The 22,464-nt window shown below is 30.9% G+C and overlaps 3 protein-coding genes across 3 annotated transcripts; 2 read left to right on the top strand and 1 right to left on the bottom strand.

Moving 5' to 3' along the window:
• Window positions 1–8: 8 nt before the first annotated feature.
• Window positions 9–2,180, bottom strand: LOC140666578 (DDB1- and CUL4-associated factor 13). Its single transcript, XM_072893910.1, has 7 exons — window positions 2,001–2,180; window positions 1,515–1,912; window positions 1,267–1,438; window positions 1,007–1,154; window positions 637–937; window positions 393–556; window positions 9–244 (listed from the first exon to the last, which is right to left on the bottom strand). Exons 1-7 carry the CDS (start codon window positions 2,068–2,070, stop codon window positions 157–159), a joined length of 1,341 nt encoding a protein of 446 aa, XP_072750011.1. The 5' UTR covers window positions 2,071–2,180; the 3' UTR covers window positions 9–156.
• Window positions 2,181–3,538: 1,358 nt separating this feature from the next.
• LOC140666674 (natterin-3) lies at window positions 3,539–6,397 on the top strand. Its single transcript, XM_072894114.1, has 4 exons — window positions 3,539–3,606; window positions 4,816–5,015; window positions 5,642–5,785; window positions 6,067–6,397. The coding sequence occupies exons 1-4, from the start codon at window positions 3,600–3,602 to the stop codon at window positions 6,151–6,153; spliced, it is 438 nt and encodes a 145-aa protein (XP_072750215.1). The 5' UTR covers window positions 3,539–3,599; the 3' UTR covers window positions 6,154–6,397.
• Window positions 6,398–8,838: 2,441 nt separating this feature from the next.
• Window positions 8,839–22,104, top strand: LOC140666673 (probable peptidoglycan muropeptide transporter SLC46). The gene is made up of 6 exons (XM_072894113.1): window positions 8,839–10,264; window positions 16,325–16,426; window positions 17,826–17,963; window positions 18,077–18,160; window positions 18,671–18,827; window positions 19,479–22,104. The coding sequence occupies exons 1-6, from the start codon at window positions 9,247–9,249 to the stop codon at window positions 19,675–19,677; spliced, it is 1,698 nt and encodes a 565-aa protein (XP_072750214.1). The 5' UTR covers window positions 8,839–9,246; the 3' UTR covers window positions 19,678–22,104.
• The last annotated feature ends 360 nt before the right edge of the window (window positions 22,105–22,464 follow it).

Here is a 22,464-nt window from a genome sequence, read left to right as displayed (position 1 = left end):
ATTATACAAAGAGTACATATGTATTTCTCTCTTGCCAATATACATAAAATATCCTGTATGAAATCTAACAAATATACAAAAACCGATGACGTGATGAGTCGAGAAATAAACTCGAAGTATCATAATATATTTTTAATTATAACGATAAATATCGTTTTAATTATCTTGACGTACCACGTGTTTCTCCCTCTCTGACATGAATGGTACAGTACCTTTCTTAGAATGAGAACGCCTATTAGCTTCCCTGCAAGATAAAAACAATATTTTATTAAGATATTGTTCAAAAGTTATTCATAAAATTATTTAAAAATATAAAACATAATTTTATAAAATTTATTTATAAAATTATAAACACACACAATATATATTGTTATGTATATGGTTGTACTTACTTGCGTTTGCTCTTCTCACGAATTCTCTGTAATTCGGTTCGCGCGTTGTATATGTGTTTCGGCACTTGCCTATGACGTGCAATACGTCGAACTTCAGGATGAAACGCATACTTTTCTTTCAAAGCATCATTGCATTGCAGCGCCAGTCTTTCCCTAGTTTTTAACTGTTAAACAGAATGGAAAAAGATGAATTCTTATTCCAAGTCATGTGTAAATCCATGAAGGCAGTAATACTTTTACTTACAATGCCGAGTTTTTCCGACGCTTTAGCTTTCCATATACGAAGATTCATTTCATCGCTGCCGCTTATTATATATTTATTATCGAGTGACCATCCTACACAGGTAAGTCTGTGCATGCGTTTTGTATGGTACACTTCTCGCGAGTGACCTTTATTTACCTCGAAAATACGGATAGATTTGTCGTAACTACCTGAAACAAATTCTTTTCCTGTCGGCGAGTAATCCACATCTATTACGGCCTCCACGTGATCCATATGTACATTAACTGGCGTTTTTAATCTCCGGATATCATAGGTATACAAACTGAAAGAGATGTATTTAAGTTTTCTGCAAAAGTTGAGCGCAAAAATAAAGCTGTCATTATTATCTCACTTGTAATCTTCATTAGCACACGTGAAAATGAAAGCTTCCATGGGATTCCAAGAAAGTTTATTACTTCGTAATTTCATTACTATTTTTGTTAAGGGTCCTGTCTTTCTAGTATCATATAAAATTATGCTACGATCACCTGCGCAAGAAGCTGAAAGCAATTTGTTTTAATTTGGAATTTAATTAGCAAAATTTTGTATGCAAAAAGAAGTGTTAGAAAAAAATATGTATATAAAAAATTATAGTAAAATCTCATACTATACCTAAAAGGTCTTTTTGCACAGGATTGAATTTTACATCATGTAAACCATCTGTTCCCCATTTAAATGTCCGAAGTGGTTCATTGCGAGTTTCTTCCCACATATGACATAATCCTTCTCCACAGGTGACAAATAGAGGTTTAGTCCGATGATGAGTTATATTAGTTAATATCGTCTGGAAATACAAATCTGCTTAAAACTTTTAAGTACTTAAATAATTTTAAAAAATTATACATGTAAAAGCCGCATACTTTGCTGACAATAGCATTTAAAGGTTCTTCCTCTTTTTCTTTATTAGCAGAAACAGCATCCCATGTCTTAATTGTCTTGTCGTCTCCAACAGTAATGAAATGTCTTCCATCAGGCACATACGTAATTGCACGAATTATGCCATCGTGAGCTAGTAAAGCTCGTGTGCAGGTTCCTTGAGCAAGATTCCACGTTCTTACTTCACCATCGTAAGCACCACTCAATAGGATGGATAATTGTGAAGGATGTTTACATATGCAAGATATCGCATCCTTGTGGCCTTCTAAATTCGCTATAAATGGTTTTGCAAATACTCTCTCGAGTTTAACGGCGTTCAATGCTTTCGTGTATTCTCTTGGAGCCACAAAGGGATGTAAAGTTGGCTCAAAGTTTCTCGGAACTGTAAATAATAAAACAATTTTCAATCAGCTGTAGAGAGAGATTTCAACAGGTTAGATTAGCATTGCAATCTCCATATAAATTTTTACTTTTATGGATATCTCGTTTAGTCTCTCGTAAGTACTCATCAGGATTCCTGGTTAACGTTTTAACTTTCATCTTAAAAAAAATTACGTGCACTTTTTTAATCGAACAATATCAACTATAAGATAAATCCACGCACGTGGTACGAGAACACTATGAAGACGTAAACACACTCTACAGTCTGTTCTTTTTTAGCTGAGTTAGTGCAGACAGTTCAGCTAAAAAGAACAGGTCTATTATAGAATAGGGTTTGAGTCTCCGCTAAATAAGGTTCGAATCTTGGCTAAATAAGGTTCGAAACTCGACTAAGGAAGATTGAAGTTTTTGTTTCTTTTTTTTTATTTTCTTAATATATGTCGAAAATTATTCGAGATATCAAAAAATGTTTCATATAAAAGTTTTTCGTAGTAAAAATACCTCAAGTAATTTTCCAATTTCAATTTTTTCAATTTTATCGTAAAACTTTTGTAAGAAACATATTTTGATATCTTGAATAAATAAAAAAAATGATTGATATTTCAAAAAAAAAATGTACACATGAAGGTTGGTTTCATCCCTTAGAATCGTTTTTGAGCAGTAATTAAAAATTTCTAAATTCACCTTTTTGGCTCCCCTACATGTGTCTAGAATTTTCGAGTTCAAGAAGTTTCCTTGTAAGTGGAATCTTTACTAAATGAGATGTGTATGCATTTCTGCCAAATGGAATTTGAATTTTACTAAATAAAATGTAAAAAATTGTTTTATATATTTAATGAAATCATTATATTTAATTAATTTTATTATATTTATTTTATTTATTATCATTTTTATTATTATGTTTATTATATTTTACTATATTAATTAACATATATTATTTTGTTGTTTCCTTTATTTTCCTTTCTCTTACTTCTCCTTCACCGATACACTTGACAGCACACTTAATAACAGTTTGTGCTATATAAATTTCAAAATCATATATTTACATAAATTGTTTATGTATTGTCACATAGACTTTTTCATAAAAACATGTAAGTTGCGTAAACTATCATAAATTAAATATTAGAATGCCTAAAAATAGTAAAACTATTATGTAAAATAGTGTTAATTTAACTATAAGTTGGTATATTTATTACATCATTTGCGGTTGCTTTTAATATTCTAATTTAAAAATATAAGTTAGAAATTATAGTTATAATATACATATAAGTTTACGATAATATTTAAGATAAAATCTATATTTTACAGAAAAGATTAAATTTTATGCGTAAAATAAAATATCTAATAAAATTTTATTAAATTCTTTCGAGATTACATGTGATGGTAACTATTATACATTATAATAGCTGCTAATAATGCGTCACATTGATACAAAATGTATAGAAAAAGAAATACGTATATCATATCATCGATTCTAGAGAAACAGTGACATATATATAGCGGAAAAAGAAAAAGAGAGAGAGAGAGAGAGAGAGAGAGAGAGAGAGAGAGAGAGAGAGAGAGAACGAAACATTTCGACAAATAAGATTACACGAACGATAAGATTACACGAGCCTTTAACTTAGCTTGCAGACATGATAAGCCTTATATCGTATTGAGGCTCCAACCGTGCCGAATTGATTTCCATAATGCCAGGTGAGTGAAAAAAAAAAAATTTCTGTACAGTGCATGTTAAAAATAGATCTAGAATAGCAAACTCTTAATTTTTTTCATAAAATTTATGTTTTCTTATTCTCTTATTCGCTTCACAATCTCTTCCATTAATTTATTATCAATATTTGATATACTTGATCGAGTATCATCATTTTAATCATTTTACTGTTAAAGTAAATTTAAAACATACAAACTTTTAAAATTTAGATTATAATTCTAACATGATATATATATAAATTAAAATTAATTGAAAATAAAGTTTTGTTTGCTTTTCTCATTTTTAATCTTTAATTTCTGAAAATGTACAAATTACATTCTAATTGCTTATAATTAAAAATATATTTCAAATATCTCTATAAAAACAATTTTTTATATAAATTCTTCTATAACATTAAAATTGTATAATTTTATGATATATTATAGATATATATTTGCGCTTGTATATATATATAATTTTTATTATATTGTATAATAAAAAAAGTTATATTGAATATTGACTTTTTTTTAAATTCAAAATAATTTGTCATTAAATTTAAACAATTACTTATTAAGTATGAGTCATATATGGATGGTGCAGAGATAATATTTGTGATATGATATCATCCATAAACCTTCTGAAAAACTTATCGGTTATAAGAAATGTGTCTGTCAATATCACTACATTTTGATATTATGTAATACATATATTCGTTACATATGTCAATAATTTACTAGATGTGCTTATAAGATTATATAGAATACGTTTTCTCAGATATTTAAAATAATTATTACTTCTATGTATTGCAGAATTGGAGATAATGTTGCATTTTTTAATAGAAATAAAACCTAACAATTTTATAAAAAATTATTTCTGTCAAAACAATAATTTTCTAGGAAAATTATTATTGCAAAGGTGCTTGTAATTGTAAGTTTACCTAACAGAGAATTATACATTGGATCAGATTTTTTCCTTTTTTTTTCATCTGAATCTTAATAAATTTTATAAAAAAAAGTTAAAGTATCTCTCTCTCTCTCTCTCTCTCTCTCTCTCTCTCTCTCCAGATAGCTCTCTAGCTAAGTTTTACATAATTAGAGTTTTTCATTTTCACATTCTGACGAGATAAGCTTGAACAACTGAAGCTTAGTTCTTCTATCTATTCGAGTTAATGTACTTAGCATCAATGTTATTAATAGTTTATCATTTTGTTACAGCCTACAGGTGGGTAAATCGTACCGGTAATCAATCGCTGCCAGAAAATGCGGTCACCGGCGGCCGCGATTCTGACGGAAGCACGATTTACGTTGGCAGAGCCTTCCACAATGGCGACATGATTCCGGCGAAAGTGATTCCTGATAAAAACGTAGCTTACGTTTGTCATAATGGCGAGGAACATCCTAAAGATAACTTCGAAGTGAGTAAAAAGCAAATTTTCTGTTTCTCGATACTGTAAAAATTATTTCTTTTCTTAAATTATCTTCTCTAACGAGACAAAAAGACAATCATTAGCATAAAACACGTTATCCTGTCTCTAATAAAAATAATTGGAATCACTGAAATTATTTTATTTCATTTTTTCACGAAAATAAAAATATTATCATCAATTTGCATAATAAATGTTAAATATTTTATTAATTAAGGTGATATTAATATTAATATAATGTCACACATATACAATATCCTTGGTTTCTATAGTATCGGATGAAAGCAATTACAGGTCGTTTGGCAAGTTACGTAACATGTTATAAATAAGAAGCCAAAGTACAAACCTCGCTAAGATTAATCGACTGTATTTATTATTAAATTCAAGATAATCATAAGATATCAAGTTTTTCTGCGAAGATTGAAAACCGACCGTAAGATATGACTCGCGATGTGAATTATGTGACAGATGATTATCCCTGATATAGCAATGATAATAGCAAACAAACACTGGGGGGTATAATTAATTGTTAATATAACGTTATACCTATATATATATATTACATAATTATTGCTATTTACCAATTATTAACTATTTACGATAAATATACGCATCAGGTCCTTTGTCAAGGCGAATTTGCATGGGAATTCTGTAGTAATGGTGAAGTACCAGCGGATGCGATAATCGCCGGTCAAACAGCGGACGGGGAACCTCTATACATTGGCCGTGTCCTCCATAACGGATCTCAAACGATTGGCAAGGTCAGTCTTTTTGGCAGTGGTCTTGTTCTTAAGATTCAGAGCAATTGTTTGTACACGTGTATAAATGAGAATATTTTAAATATAGAATATTACTTTAATATTTTTAACACACATTCACGCGTTTCATCTACTAATTTTTCCTATTCCATGTTTAATAAGCGAAATTTATTTTAATTGTGCACTGATTCTGTTTATATATATATACGTGTGCGTGTGCGTGTGCGTGTGCGTGTGTGTAGTAAAAAAATATAATCTTAATATTTTAAAATAATTTTTTTTAGGTACAACAAAGTCACGGATGCCTGTACATTCCATTTGATGGCGAAGAATTGTCTTTCAAGGATTACGAAGTACTCGTCATGCATTAATTAGAAATGCTTGATGTAATATACATTTTATATGTGGTTAAAATTAAGAATTATACAACAACCTTCAAACATATGCTGCTAAAACGCGCGATCTGCATAAGAAATTATTGTGCCAGCAAATAGTGCCCGTTTCTTTAACATTGTAAAAATGTGTAAAAATTTATTGAAAAGATGATTATAAATAAGATGGCTATAATAGTGTTTTTTCCAGTAACAATTAAATATTAAAATATTAATTAAAAAATTATATTTTTTTATTTATTCCTTAGCAATATTTACATAATTTAGTCTATCAAACAATAGTAAGATTTGTTATAAAAGTTAAATCTATAGGCATAAATAATTTGTAATCTCTCTAAACATATTGTAAAAAACGCAAAGTAATATAATAAGGCATATATTATATTATATTATAATTGTAATAAGAATTACTCCTATTTCGCTTCTGCTTGATATAATCATAAAGTGTGTTTCAAATTAGTTGCAAAATTTCTTACAAAAAATATATAACAATGTACACTATTCCCTTATACTTTATGTCAATAGGAATACATAATAAAATTAATTATTGATAAATAATTGAGCAAAAATCATCACAAGACAAACAGTTTATAAAAATAATGACTGAAAGACAAATGTGACAAATTGCTACAAGTATTGGATCGCACTGAAAAAATGTGTATAGGAGAAATCGTTTCTGTTCACTTAATTTCATAGTCGAAAAAAGAATATTGAAAGTAGCTTTATTTAAAATGACTAGCTGGCTCCATGGTTATTGTTGAAAATCCACGATTCTCAAGTAGCGGTTCAACGGAGCGAGAATGCAATGAAATTAATATTTAGTAATAGTTTATTACACGATGTATTGGTAGGTTTGACGATTGCAGTAAATAATAAATCGGTAATTATCTGTCATCGGGAAAGAATTTGATATCTCTCAACAAACATGGTCGCCATGATGATCGAAGAGGATGGCTCTTGGGTGATGACGACCACCGATGCACCCTCGTCAGTCGGATATCAAGACAGAGATGCCAATGACAGCTCTGCATCGAATATTTTATAAGCATCGCTGTGGAATTGCGAGCATTACTCACTTGACAGCGTCATACGTCAGACTTGAGCGCCAGGGCCGCCTCTAGGTCTCTTTCGACCTCTCTGGGTTGCGACCTTGCGGATTTTCATCGATTTCGCGATTCCGCATCAGAAGTTTCGAAAGCTCAGCTACGTCATTTTAGACCTTCAGACCTGAAGGTAAAAGGCGAATGAAACATTTATTTAAACATATTAAGTGAGCGAATAATTTGACGAAATTTTATTGGCGACATGGGTGATGACCAAGACACAGGGCAAATTACAAGGAACGTCACACGCAATTCGTCACACGCGAGTAAAAACGTGGATAATGCAATCGGCAGTGCTCCTCATCAGCTGACGAGCCGTTGCGAATAGCTTCGAAAGCATCGCAGATAATAGCACTTGAACGGCCCTGTCTAAAATAGGCTTGGACTGTAGAACGCTGGGACCGTAGTGATTACTTTATCAACGAATTGTCACATTTAACAGCGCCTTGTCGAGAGTTACACGCGGCAACGATTCGACGACGCTCCCTGTTTACGCTCAGTTGTCATCATCCGTTCAACATTGTCGACATCGGACGCGATCGCATCGTGTCAATTTAGTGCAGTCGTTTTTTCGCTAACGAGTTCCTCGCATTTCTTTATGTATTTAAAAAAATCACGCGCCTGGTGATCGAAAATGCTTATCTTCGCGCGTCCGCTTACTTGCGTATTATTCTTAGTGAAAAGAAGAAACACGTTCGGATAATATAACTTGATTGATATAACTACTACTGTGGCAGGGAAGAATTTTCGTAATAAACAGAACGTGTTGAGAATGATCGAAGACTGTGCATGATCAATCATTCGAATGGGTTGCTCGGTGAAAGAAGTTTGCGCAATAGAACTGGTAAGGTAATCGTGCAGTTTCGTGAGCAGCCGCTTGCGAATCGTTGACATCATCCGAGTACGAAAACATTCATACCTTACAAGAGATTTCACTAATTTTCGGGTCTCGATTTATATTATTACTCAACACGATTTCTATAATATATTCTTTGACGTAGTAACGCCCAGTTGGCCGATCACGATCGGAGAGATCAAGATTGTCGACAAGTAGGAACAATGTATCGTCGAATTCTAAGATACATGAAGCCGAAAAAAATTATTATTCGTCGACGCAAGAATAAGTATTCCTTGGGTAGAAAAATGAACATGATAATTATTACTCGTCGTCCATTTATGAATATGTCATTCTCAATGAAGAATGAATTAGACTTTATGTAACATGGCATTTATCAGAAACACGGTTCCGTAAAGAAAATATTTGCCATGTCAGTTTGTTCAAAAGACATCCACGTGTCAAAGTAATCGCACGTTCTTGATGCATTAAAAAATGATTAAGATATATAGATAAAGCGATATCTATATCGGAATAAAGTGGAAAAATTTCTGTAGTCTTCAGGTATATCAATGAGCACGAACATCGTCAATGGAGACTGACCTTGACCTGAAAAGTAAATGCGAAGCGGAATCGGAAGTGATTCGCTGGTCGCTAGAGCATTAGCCGCGTGTCTCGTAGCGGACTGTCGTAAAAACTGACGTGGACGACGTTGGTTCCTGGACGCGTGTGGTTAATGCCTAGGTTGAACGTTGTGCACGAAGGCGGATCAACTGGCGCGTTACAGGAGCGGCGCCGTAGGCTGATCGTAGAAAAGAGCGTAACGGAAAGCGAATCCGGGGAGAGAAGAGGGGGTACGTGGTGGTACGAAACGCTGGCGGTGACCGGCGAAGGAAGGAGATAGATAGAGCACCGTCGCGTCTCGTAATGCACGATGGTGCATTAGCCCGAAGTCGCGAGACCACCGTGCGATTTCTCTCGTGCTCTCGCAACAAAATTCGCACCTCAACTCGGACGCCATCCTCGAAAGTTGTATCGTGCTGATGGACTTGGACCGTACATTCAGAAAGGGACCGTATATGACGCCACTATTTTCCGTATAAAGTGAGATCCTCTTTTTCTTCGACCAAAGATATGTCTGAAATCACGACAACCATCGGTGCGCCTGCAGGGCTCACGCCGGAGAAGAAGCAGTCGAACCTGACAATGGCCGATAAGTCCAACAGTGCCATCACTTGGAAGTCCATGAGTATCCAACAGAAATGGTCCTTCCTAACTAGCAACATCACTGTCGAGCCGATGGTCGCGTGTTATGTGATCCCTAGCGTGCTTTCTTCGCTGGCCACGCAGAATCTTATTCTCGAAAAGGCGTGTCGAGTTAATTTAGCTTATCCAGATGAGGTATGCTCGGCCCTATCTGCCAGAAACACTACTGGCTTCGAGGCCGAAGAGACGGCGGTTCAGCAACTGGTGGCGCGGATGCAAACATGGAAAACACCGTTACAAAGTGCCCTGCCGACCATTCTGATTTTGTTTATGGGTGCGTGGAGTGATCGCACTGGGTTGAGAAAGCCTTGCATGTTGCTGCCGATCATCGGTGAATTCTTCAGCAGTGTCACCCTTATCGCTTGCACTTACTGGTTTAACGAGCTGCCCATGGAGTCGGTTGTATTGGAGGCGTTGTGGCCTGCGTTAACAGGCGGTTGGTTTACCATGTTCATGGGCATCTTTAGTTACATAGCAGACATCACGTCCGTAGAATCGAGAACACTTAGGATCGGCGCAGCCAATGTTTTCTTATCCCTCGGTGTGCCAATCGGCATGGCTCTGTCGGGGATATTGTACACGAAGCTGGGTTTTTACGGTGTCTTTACTATCTCCATGGTGTGTTATATAATGAGCTTTGTGTATGGGTTAGTGGTCATTAAGGAGCCGCCGAGAGTACTTGCGGAACGTGCGCGGAAAAAGACTCTTCCCAAACAAAACAAGGGCAAACAACGATTCTCGGTGTGTGCCTTTATTCTGGACTTTTTTTCCCTGAGACACATAGAAGAGACCTTTCGCGTAGCGTTTAAAAAAGGGGCGAACAATCGTCAGAAAAGAGTCATCGTGCTTATGGTTATTATTATGGTTGTCATCGGACCCCTTTATGGTAAGTTTTTCCAATAAATAAAATCCTTTATAAATGATGTGATAATCCAAGATTACTTAAATATGAGAGAGAGAGAGAGAGAGAGAGAGAGAGAGAGAGAAAATAATTACTACCAAGAAAAATTATTGCATGCAACGCTATAAGTCTCAATTTTAACAATATCATTAACATTACTCGAGAAAATAGTTTCAAAGGATGTAAGTTTTTGTGATTATTTAAAATTTACATATAAATTGTTTAAAAACGAAAGCACAGAAAAGTATTTTCTATCTCGTGTGAATTATTTCACTTTGAAACGTTTGCTTTGTAATTTGAGATATTATTATAAATATAAAAGCATTAATAATTCAATCTTATTATTGTGCATATTTTAGTGTGTGCGTTTATAATTAATTTTTCCCATTATTTTTAAAGCATAAAATTATACTCGGAAATATAAAACTGAATCAATTTTAAATGAAAAGCAATTGCGATATTTTATGCAAACCAAAAATGAATTATAGATGCGTAAGAAATTTAACGATTGAAATATGTAAATAAAGTTTGGCTTGAATTCGATTATATACATTTAAAAAAAAAAGAAAAAAAACAGTAAAAACGCCGTCTAGTAACAATTGAAAATAAAATATATCCAACATCTTTTTGCGTGCATCCGTAGCAGAGTAAAAACTTGCTGTAACCCTCATTAATCTTGCTATTCGCGTTGCGGTAACTGTGCACATTCCCATTAGTAATTACTTACGTCCGACAGCGTGAATATATCGTATGTGAAGGGAAAGTAAGAGAAGACATGTGTTAAACTAGGCATACATTTATACGATCGCGAATGTACAGCGTTATTTAGAGATGCTCCTTCTAACAAATATTTTACATACTTTTAAACGTCAATAAAAATATGTTTGCATAAAATTTCTAAATGTAATATTTCTTCGTAGCACGCAATCACGTCTTAATACAAAGATATCTCATATAATCGACAAATATTGCAATGGCACAGAGAGCTTACGCTACAGAGATTGAAAGGCTGACAAAACGAAACTGTAAACGTTGCTTACGTTCATGAACTTCGATACGATGTAATGTATATACGAAAGTTTTTACAAAGTCTATATAGTTTTTAAGGATGTTTAGCACCTACAATCGGAGCAAAAAATAGTCGAAATTCACGCATATATACTTTTCTTATATATCTTAATATATGATTATTATAAAGATTGCTTAAAATCTTATTATTTATTCATAGCTAGAGTGTAGAAATGTATTTCCGAACTTCTGTTGCTTTTTTTCAGACAATTTTCGTGTTTTTTAAATTATAATGAGAAACTTGTATCATTGACGATCAACCTGACCTAACCTCGATTTCAACATTACAGCACAAAATTTGAATTATAAAAATAAAAGAATTTACTCGTACAGAGTAATTTAAAATGTCAGAATAAAAATTTTAATAGTGAATAATGAAAAAATATAGAAGATTGTTAACTATTTCTTTGATAATTTTAATAATTTGTCATTTCTCCGAGAAGAAAGAAATGTGGCAACATGGTAATTTTTCATAAGTTGGTCAAATTGCAAATTGACATATGAGGCCTAGTCGCTTCTCGCTTACACGTTTGTATATAGAGGCTTCTTCAGATGAAAAGATAAGTTATTTAAAATGTCAAAAAAGAAGGTTCAGCTGAATGCTATGTTGCCACGTTTTCACAATAAATAATATGTCATCTCGGATAATAGGACGAAATTGAGAAAATTATATTCAATATCTTTTGAACTAGTCAGTACTTGACCAAAATTATGGGATTAAATATTTCCTCTATATTTAAACTATATTTTTGCAAATTTTGAGTAAATTCCTATTATTATTATTTCCTATTATTATTTCTATCTATTTTAGCTCTTAAATCAACACGATCACAAGTTTTTTATAAGATAGAAAATCTGTTTAAGGGCTAAAAAGGACAGAAATAATTATATTTATATTTATTTATATAAATAATTATATTTATAATTATATTAATACTTTTACGTATAATTAGATCCACAAAATTATTATATTTATAATAATATCGACGGGTAAATTCATTGCAAATTAAAATCCTTATAACTTTTGATTGCTTTAGTGAATCAACTCCAGGTTTTTTTATAAGTCTCTGAACATGTATCAGAATAATCTATGCAAATTTAATTAAATTCCTATATTTTTAAAAATAGATACTAAACATCCTTAAGCAATCTAGCTTTACCACTTTTTACAGATGTGCTCTTCAATATAGAGTTTCTGAATAAAAATTTTCGACATCGACATATACCGAGTGTTAATGGCGCATTAATATATTAATACCGTATTAGCACTGAACTAGTATATTGGTGTAACACAATAAAGCTTCTAGTTTCAAGCTAGAGTAGCTTGTCCAAGCACGCGACCGCTCGGATCATTCAATTTTTCAATTAGCGTGCATTTGTTACAGCGCGCTATCGCGACTTTAATGCGATCGTGCACGTTTGTACGGCGACAACGCACAATTCCAGTACATTTCGCGGATGCCCTTGTCACAATTTAATTATATAGGTACTGTCGTTACAATGTCTGGGTACGCATTAAGCACGTATTACCCCAGCTGCTAAGTGACGCGAGCAGTCGTCAGCGAGCTTATAACAATTTCGTGTAATAGGCGGCTTCCTGATATTGAATGCCCTAACGCGGATATACCTGTAAGATGTTATACTTTTCTTAACTCTCTCGTTGTCATCATATCCACACAAGAGAATTCTTCATTCGCAAGAATTATTCAGGGACTTGACCCTTAGCCTGATAGTTTATTTTTATAGAGCAACTGATCAAGCAAGATACATATAAATATCATATATCCAGATAAAGAAATTTCAACAGTTGTCTTTTACAAATAGTTTTCAAATCAATGCAAATATTCAACATGCGAGAGATGTATTCAATTATTCTGCATTTTAATGCAAACTTTGGTCCGTTATTTCTTAAACTTCTAGTTATAAATATTTCTTAATTTTATATCAACGAAATAATATTAAATAAAAAATAAACTATATTTACTAAATAAAAATACAGAGAATTATTCCTTGAAATTTTTCCACCATTAATATGCACGGTGAAATATACAATAATAAAATCTATACGCAAAAGAAAGATATAGCAATTTAAAGGAAAAATTATTTTTATTATATGTATATATGTATAATAAAAATAAAATATAATAAAATATAATATATAAATTTTTATTTTTATTTTTATAATATAATATATACGCTAAGCAAAAAAATTAAAGAGCCACTTTATTCTATATAAAAAAGATAAATTTTCAAGTAGTTGCGATTTCCTTAAAAACAATCAGATAAATAAAAAAGCGTTTCAAAGATTGAAATTTCTAGTTTTAGAATCTCTAAATGAATTTCAATTCTTTCTATTCGTTACAAAATTACATTGTAAGAAAGCGACGTCCGTCGATAGATCAAATTTTTCAAAAATTTATTCAAAAATACCGAATTAAAAAAAATCCTAACAAATTTTATTAATTGGTTGTTAAAACGCAGAATTTTAACTTTAATTTCCTATTTTAACGAATGTTCTATGATTTTTTTTCGCCGAGATATTCATTATTAAATTCATCATTAAAAAAGCAATTTGAAGAGAAAAGTTAGCACTTTAAAATGCTTCTATTGTTTTTTCAATCATTCATTTTTAAAGCGTAATTTTTACTTAAAAATCAAGTAAAAATTCCACTTTTATCTTTTTTTATTTAAATCAATGAAAGTTAACGAAAAAAGCTAAAATTTTCATCAACTCTACAATATTTACAAGTAAAAAGTATTCCAGTTATTCGTACAAAAGGCCAAAGTGTTACGTTTTTTTTCCTGTACATTTCAAAAACTTAAATTAATGATTATTGTACGATCAGTTTTTTCACTAGGTATAAGCGTTCAAAGTCAATAGCTCGATTTTGCTTTAACATTAATATCTTGGCAAACAAATATCATATTATATAGAATATTCGTTAAAAAAAAGAAATTAAAGCTAAACTCTGCTCTTTGATAGCCAATTAATGAAATCGTGCTAGGATTTCTTTTTTAATTCGGTATTCTTAGACAAACTTTTGAAAAATTTGTTCAATCGACGGACGTTGCTTTCTTACCATATAATTTTGTAACGAAAAGGAATTAAAAATCATTTAAAGATTCTAAAACTACAAAACTTCAAGCTTTGGAACGCTTTTTTATTGATCTTAATCTAATTTTTAAGGAAGTTGCAACTACTTGAAAATTGGCCTTTTTTTGTATGGAAAAAAGTGACCCTTTAATTTTTTGCATAGTGTATATATATATATATATATATATATATATATATATATATATACAATATATATGTATAAATTTTTCCTCAAAAAATTCCAAAACATCCTACATAAATAGTGTTACACCAAAATTGTCTTGTAAAGTAACTTTTCACGTGACAAATAAAATTTCAATATTTTTGAATAAATCACGTATATGTATGTAGACAAGGCAGATGTAAGCATAATCACGCACGTACATATGCTAATATGGTTCAAACACAGTTATACACTGACGATGTAATTTCAGATCTTTGCTCATCAGAGATGCATAAGTGAAAGTCCAACTGTCCTCGCGTATCATATGGTAGTTATTTAATCATTATAATCTTGCGAAATGTATACGTTGAGAATATCGTATAATATCTCGAAGATATCGTAAACGAATTTTAATGAGAAAAATCAAATCTCTGATTCTACAAATTCTTGTAGTGTATCGTGCAAATAGGCCCTAATTATAATACGATGAAAGAATCGATTGAAAATATGTATACATATTTGTGTTTCTAAAGAGATAATATTTCAAATATCATACTTATACAAGCCTCGACATTGAAATAAAATCACATGTTTCCTTATATGTATTTTGAATTGACTCACCAGTCAGACGTATGTGCTGCATCACAGAAGTTCTCAAATTGCATATGTCGCGTCACAGAAGTTTTCAAATTGCAGTCTCATTGTCAGTGTAAAATGATTAAAAAAGATATATTCTGAAAAATGTAAAAAATAATAAAGTTCGAATGCTAAATAAATCTTGTAGTTTCCATAATCACTCTCTCGAGTTGTACATCTCTATTGAATGTTTCTTTCTTTTTTTGCGAAAGAGTGAGTTTTACATAATACTCACGTTGCATTTGACCTTCGTAGTTAACTCGATGGTATTACTACAGGAAGCAATTGTTGGTCTAATTGTTGCCAATGTAATCTGAAAATCATTTGTAATTGAACAGAAAACCGTTGCGGTTGGGTAACTCAAAATATGGTTGCAATAATATTAACAGTGCGATTAATGCTCTCATAAAATACAACGTACTGTTGCAAATTAACTATGAATACTAGCAGTTTATCCGGATACAGATAAAATATAAATGGTAGATTCATTATAATTATAATCAAAACTAAGACATTTGGCTAATGAAAAATTCATAATATTAAGATTTTCTTTAAATAAAACTTCTTTTTGTAAAATACAAATTGAAAATTGATTAAATTTATATCAGGAATTTATTCCGCTTTCTATTAATTTAATAAAATCTGGAAATATTTAATGATCAATATTATGACAAAATCATCATGAGGTCGTGCGAAAAATAGCAACAATAGCTTGATACAATCTTAATTATGAAGAGATTCTTAAGAAATTCTTAGAAGTCATTATATAAAAATCTAATGATCTTATACAAATACGCTAGCGAATTATGTGTCAGAGTTATTAAGTTGTTCACGATAATAAACATAATTATGTATAAAACTTTATGGCTAGAATTACATACACACACATACCTTCTAAGAATGAAAATGTATTGAACGACATATTTATTATTATTACATCCAACTAATTAAATATTCTATTACTATCGATTTCTATATTATTAGATCGTTATATAATAGGCCGCATATAGTTTTGCTGCAATAAAGAAAGAAATTTTTTAACAATGGGAATATGAAAGTACCCTTAAGAGTTTATCTATTTCAGGTGAAATGGCGGTTCTCTATCTTTACATGCGGTACCGATACAATTGGAACGAAGTGACGTTCAGCATGTTCTCTACGTTTGGCATGGTAACTAATCTGATCGGTAAGAAAATTACTTCAAATAAAAACGTAATTTCAAAAACGTTACGTATTATCAAGACGTAAAAAGCAATTTATGCCGACACTTGTAAAATATTTGCACGTAATACTCTTCCAGTTCCTTATTGATATCACCGCTAATTTAAATGGAAATATAAGACAAAGAATGATACATATATGATTATTCAGAGGAGATAATCTGTTATGATCTTTTTTTTTTTGCGCGAAAGACATAGCTATTAGTTTTTTTTATCCTCGCAACTTAGCTGCACATTTATTTTTCTATTTATGAAACCGATGAACATTCAATAAGCGTATAACATTTTACGTAAGGATGAATATTGTTGCTAAGCGGAATCAGTGACATTTTTATTCTAACAAATCTTGGAAAGTAAAGATTGCCTTGAAAATACAATTGTTTGCAGACTGTGAATAGATGACACAGATAGTTAGAAAATATTAGACATTTTGCAATAAAAAGAATAATAAATTGCTAATAAAGTCACAGTTAGGTAATACATGCACATAAAGATTTCCAAAGAAATTCATAATTGTTTTGTGAATCAAATTGGAATTTTAACATTTATATACTATATTTTATATTATATTTATCAAAGGAAGGGGATATACAGAGTGATTCTAAATAAATGTGGAAAATTTTAAAGATAATTCTTTGTCGAAAATTAAGGAGGGCCTTTCACATAAATATATATCCCTATTTCCTTCCCTAAGAAATTACATTCCTCCAAAAAGGAAAATATAGATTAGGTTTTCATTTTTTTCATTCAAAATTTTGGACAAGTTAAAAAAGTGAAATTTGGGGAATTTTTCCACTAACAAAAAGGACCTTCATTAATATCTTTTTAATATCTTTTAATTTTTTAATTTTATCATTATATAAAGAAATAAAACTATGCGAAATATCATATATTTCATTTTTTTACTTCAAAATTTTACGAAAAAATATAAGATATAAAATAGTTTCTAACGGAAATCAAGCTTTCTAACGCATATTTTTAGAATTTTTTATTATTTGTTTCTATCTTGAAAGTTCTAATAAAAAATTGAACAAAAATTGCTGATTTCATCCCCTCATAACAATATGGGAAAATTAGAAAAAAGATTAATAAGTATCCCTTTTATTTAGTGTAAAGTGTCCACCAAGTTTTATTTTTTATTTTCACATTTCTCGTCCAAAATTTGAGCAAAAAATTAAATCTAATTTTCATCTCTTTTTGGAGAAGTGTAACTTCTCAGAAGAGATTATTTATTTATAAAAGACCCTCCTTAATTTTTTAAAGAAAGAATGATCTCTTAAAATTTTTTGCACTTATTTAGAGTCACTCTGTACATACAAGCTTTTCTTGCAAAAGAAATTGAGAATTTTTCTTCTCACACCATAGGCACCGCGATCTCCGTCGGTATCTTCAGTCACATTCTCAAAATAGACGACGCGATTGTGGGTATCATGAGCTGCATGAGTAAAATTTTAGCAAGTTTTGTCTACGCGTTCGCCACAAGTGCTTGGATGGTCTACGTAGGTCAGTCTTTTTAAAACGGCTAACATCAGGGGTAACAACTACATATATGTCAAATATATCATATACAATTCCAGCATTCCGACAAATAATGTATTTATAATGACATGTTTCAGCTGCTATTGTGGAGATTGTAAATGGTACATCCTTCATTGCCATGAGATCAATAGCATCCAAGCTTGTGCCTACAGACGAACTAGGTAAGCGAAAACACAAGATGGCACTTCTTACGTCTCTAATGACTTTATTACGCAACTTCAGAAAAGAATAATTATGAAAAACAGTCGTATATTATCAACGAACATTCAATCACGAATCAAGCGACTTTTAATGCAAAATATTCCAGAGGAAAATATTTTAGCTGATAACGTTAAGTGACTGAAGAAGCAACTAACATGAAAAGGAGTCGTTGTAGGATGAGCTCAAATATAAGAAATAGGACTATTATACTAATATTTCAGTACCGTTTAATAGTGTTTTTCAACTTAAACTCGGTCTTCACCTTCAAGCTACTTCGCGGAACCGCGTAATTCGGATAATTTGGGCACCAAATTGCAATTTATGTTGCTACAGTGCTAACTTTTCCTTCACCGTGAACAAAGTTAACGAGGCCTTCCTGCTAAACTAACAATCCGGCAAGAAAAAATTTAACGCACAATTTTTACACTCTGTGGGCAGCTAATTGTAAGATATATTATCTAATTTCACAGGTAAAGTCAATTCATTATTTGGCGTATGCGAGTCCTTGATGCCGCTTGTTTATGGACCTATGTATAGCGCCATTTACGCGGCGACCATGAATACGTTCCCCGGAACTTTTTTCATCGCTGGAGGATCCATGACAATGCCCGCGGTATTTGCATTTTTGTAAGTATTTGTAGTCAATTTTTATCAATTATTTTAATTACATAGAGCTAATTTGATTGTCTCTTTTAAGAGGATCCTAAACTGTTTTGTATTATCGATATTTTTATTACACCAAAATGTTTTTATTGATTGTATATAGAATGATAATTCTTTTCCATAATAAAAGTATATATCAAAACCTTATCGGAACCTAGGCGATCTTATATTAATAAAGAAAAAAGTTAAGAAATTACAGTTTTTTTATCGGCTTCTAGAGCCAGATCGTAATAATAATTGCTTGATACGAACGTTTTGCAAGTTGTAGCAACAAAATAAAATAGGTTCCAGATATAAATTGCATAAAGGAATATTTGTGAACTTTTAGATATGAGCTTAGATACCTAATTAAAAAACATTTCGTTGAAAAAATGTTGTGCAGCAAAATGTTTTTTACTAGAGGCTTCTAAACTCATTTCTAAAAAATTTCTTCAAAGTTTACAAATATTCCTTCATGCAGTTCTTATAGCGGGAACCTATTCTATTTTACGTGTATAAATTACAATTTTTATATTAAGCAAATATATATTGTCATTATAGGTTAGATTTTGTCGGTAATATAGAACAGCTTTAGGATCCTTATAATTGTGTAACGTTATGTATATTTTTAATCAGCTGGTTGTATACGGAGCACCGAAAGGATCGCATGTTGAAGGAACAGAAGGAACCCGAAGCTATAATCAATCATAAAAACGAGGATACGACAGACCATAATTTGAAGAATACTCGAATTATAGACACGCAAAAGAATATGCAAAAGATCGAAATGATGAATGGCATAGATAACGCGGCCTTCGAATCTGAGAAATTGTGATCTCACGATTTACGTGATCCTTTTTTAATGTGTGAACACATATGATACATTAATAATACCTCATCGATAAGAAAGGACTGAAGGGGCATCTTAAAGTGTGTGTCGATTAAGCTCGAGGAGCTATTGATAAAAGAATTAGCAAATTTATTTCACATAAAGATACCAAAGTAACTTCAGATATATATATATATATCAGACAGTCTATTAAAATTCAAGATGTATAAAATATTCTGATAAATCACTTTTATCAGAGAAAATTAATTTTGAAATTATGGGATTTATTAAAGATAATTAACAAATATATTCGAAACAGAATTTGTTTTTAAGGATGTTTAGCACCTACAATCGGAGCAAAAAGTAGTCAAAATTGAATATATACTTTTCTCATATATCTTAATATATGATTATTATAAAGATTGCATAAAATCTTATTATTTATTCATAGCTAAAGTGTAAAAATGTATTTTCGAACTTCTGTTGCTTTTTTTCGGACAATTTTCGTCTTTCTTAAATTATAATGAGAAACTTTTATCATTGACGGTACCTTGATTTCAACATTACAGCACAAAATTTGAATTATAAAAATAAAAAAATTTACTCGTACAGAGTAATTTAAAATGTCAGAATAAAAATGATAATAGTGAATAATGACAAAATATAGAAGATTGTTAACTATTTCTTTGATAATTTTAATAATTTGTCATTTCTCCGAGAAGAAAGAAATGTGGCAACATGGTAATTTTTCATAAGTTGGTCAAATTGCAAATTGACATATGAGGCCTAGTCGCTTCTCACTTACACGTTTGTATATAGAGGCTTCTTCAGATGAAAAGATAAGTTATTTAAAATGTCAAAAAAGAAGGTTCAGCTGAATGCTATGTTGCCACGTTTTCACAATAAATAATATGTCATCTCGGATAATAGGACGAAATTGAGAAAATTATATTCAATATCTTTTGAACTAGTCAGTACTTAACCAAAATTATGGGATTAAATATTTCCTCTATATTTAAACTATATTTTTGCAAATTTTGAGTAAATTCCTATTATTATTTCTATCTATTTTAGCTCTTAAATCAACACGATCACAAGTTTTTTATAAGATAGAAAATCTGTTTAAGGGCTAAAAAGGACAGAAATAATTATATTTATATTTATTTATATAAATAATTATATTTATAATTATATTAATACTTTTACGTATAATTAGATCCACAAAATTATTATATTTATAATAATATCGACGGGTAAATTCATTGCAAATTAAAATCCTTATAACTTTTGATTGCTTTAGTGAATCAACTCTAGGTTTTTTTATAAGTCTCTGAACATGTATCAGAACAATCTGTGCAAATTTTATTAAATTCCTATATTTTTAAAAATAGGTTCTAAACATCCTTAAGCTTTTAAGATCCCAGAAAATATGACATATTATAAATAAAGATTCGAAGCTACCATATCTTTCAAATCCTGTGCAACTGCAAACAGTTATCATCCTTATAAAGCATTGAAGTACAATTTAAGATGTAAATAAAAAATTTTGTTAATTTTTTTGTCATCTCTATGACTTCATTTATAGCAGTTTGTAGATTTTTCAAACATTTTCAAGATACATTGTGAATAAATAAAGGATAACTTACAGGTTTACATTTATAATTTAACATTTGTAGCTAAAATAATATATAACGAAAATTATTTAAAAAAAAAAAGATTATTTTTTTAAGAAAACATAATTAAAACAATTATTTTAAAAAAGATAAAATCTCTTTCCTTATTTTTTTAGAGATTACAAGAGGCATTAGTTTACTAGTATACAGACATACAGTAAAGACCATCTCTGTGGCATTTTTTTATAATAAAATGTTTTCTAAGATAAATGTGATGTAATATATCATATCTCATAGTCTTTTATTTTAGTATTCGTTTAAAAGCGACCAATTACATGCAATAAGAGCGTCTTCGATAATGCGGAGTTAAACACAATACTCAGATTTTTATTTAACGACCTATATCCTTTATGCTGAGTATATATACACAATATTACTAGTACAAACTGTACTTAAAAGCAGATTATAACGATAGCGTAAATAAATATACACATCGTATACAGATACTCATATTACATAATATGATCAATCAATTTTCGATTGTATAACAAATTCTTAATAACAAGCTTGTAAAAGAATGTAAATCCTTCGTCCTTCCTAGTATAAATGTTACAAGAAGCACTATAAAGACGTGTTATTTAACATCTTAATTAAAGGATTTTATTGAATAAAATTTGATCAGCGTATATAAATAATGTCATAATTAATTTTAAGTGAAGCTTAATACAAATTTTATTTAAGATTTAATATACATGTATATTCGCATATATGACAATATACAAATCAAAATTGATAAAAATAAATACTGTATTTATGACTGATTTTGTAATACATTTTTCACATATATATGTATATAACTTCCATACCTGACATCTTGCTTAGAACAGCTACAGCCTATTAAATTTTTGCATAAATTTATACTTTTATGCATGTATAAATTAAAGTGTAATAATATTATACAATGTCCCATAATTCGCGAACCATCCGTCAAGTGCAGGTAGAGTAGGTTAAACTGAGTAAAAAAGTTATGTATTATTTTGCAATTTTCGCAATAGTTAATGAGATATTAATTATAAGAGATCAGCCAATCGGCGCCCGGCAGGAGCGCGCGGCACGAAGAAGCCTCCCACTGTTACTTGATACTAGGCGCGCCGATATGTGTGTGTGACTATGTGTGTGA

Source organism: Anoplolepis gracilipes, chromosome 6, assembly GCF_047496725.1.
Source record: "Anoplolepis gracilipes chromosome 6, ASM4749672v1, whole genome shotgun sequence".
Lineage (NCBI taxonomy): Eukaryota > Metazoa > Arthropoda > Insecta > Hymenoptera > Formicidae > Anoplolepis > Anoplolepis gracilipes.
The sequence above is the reverse complement of the archived record's forward strand: the minus strand, read 5'-3'. Positions and strand labels throughout refer to the sequence as shown.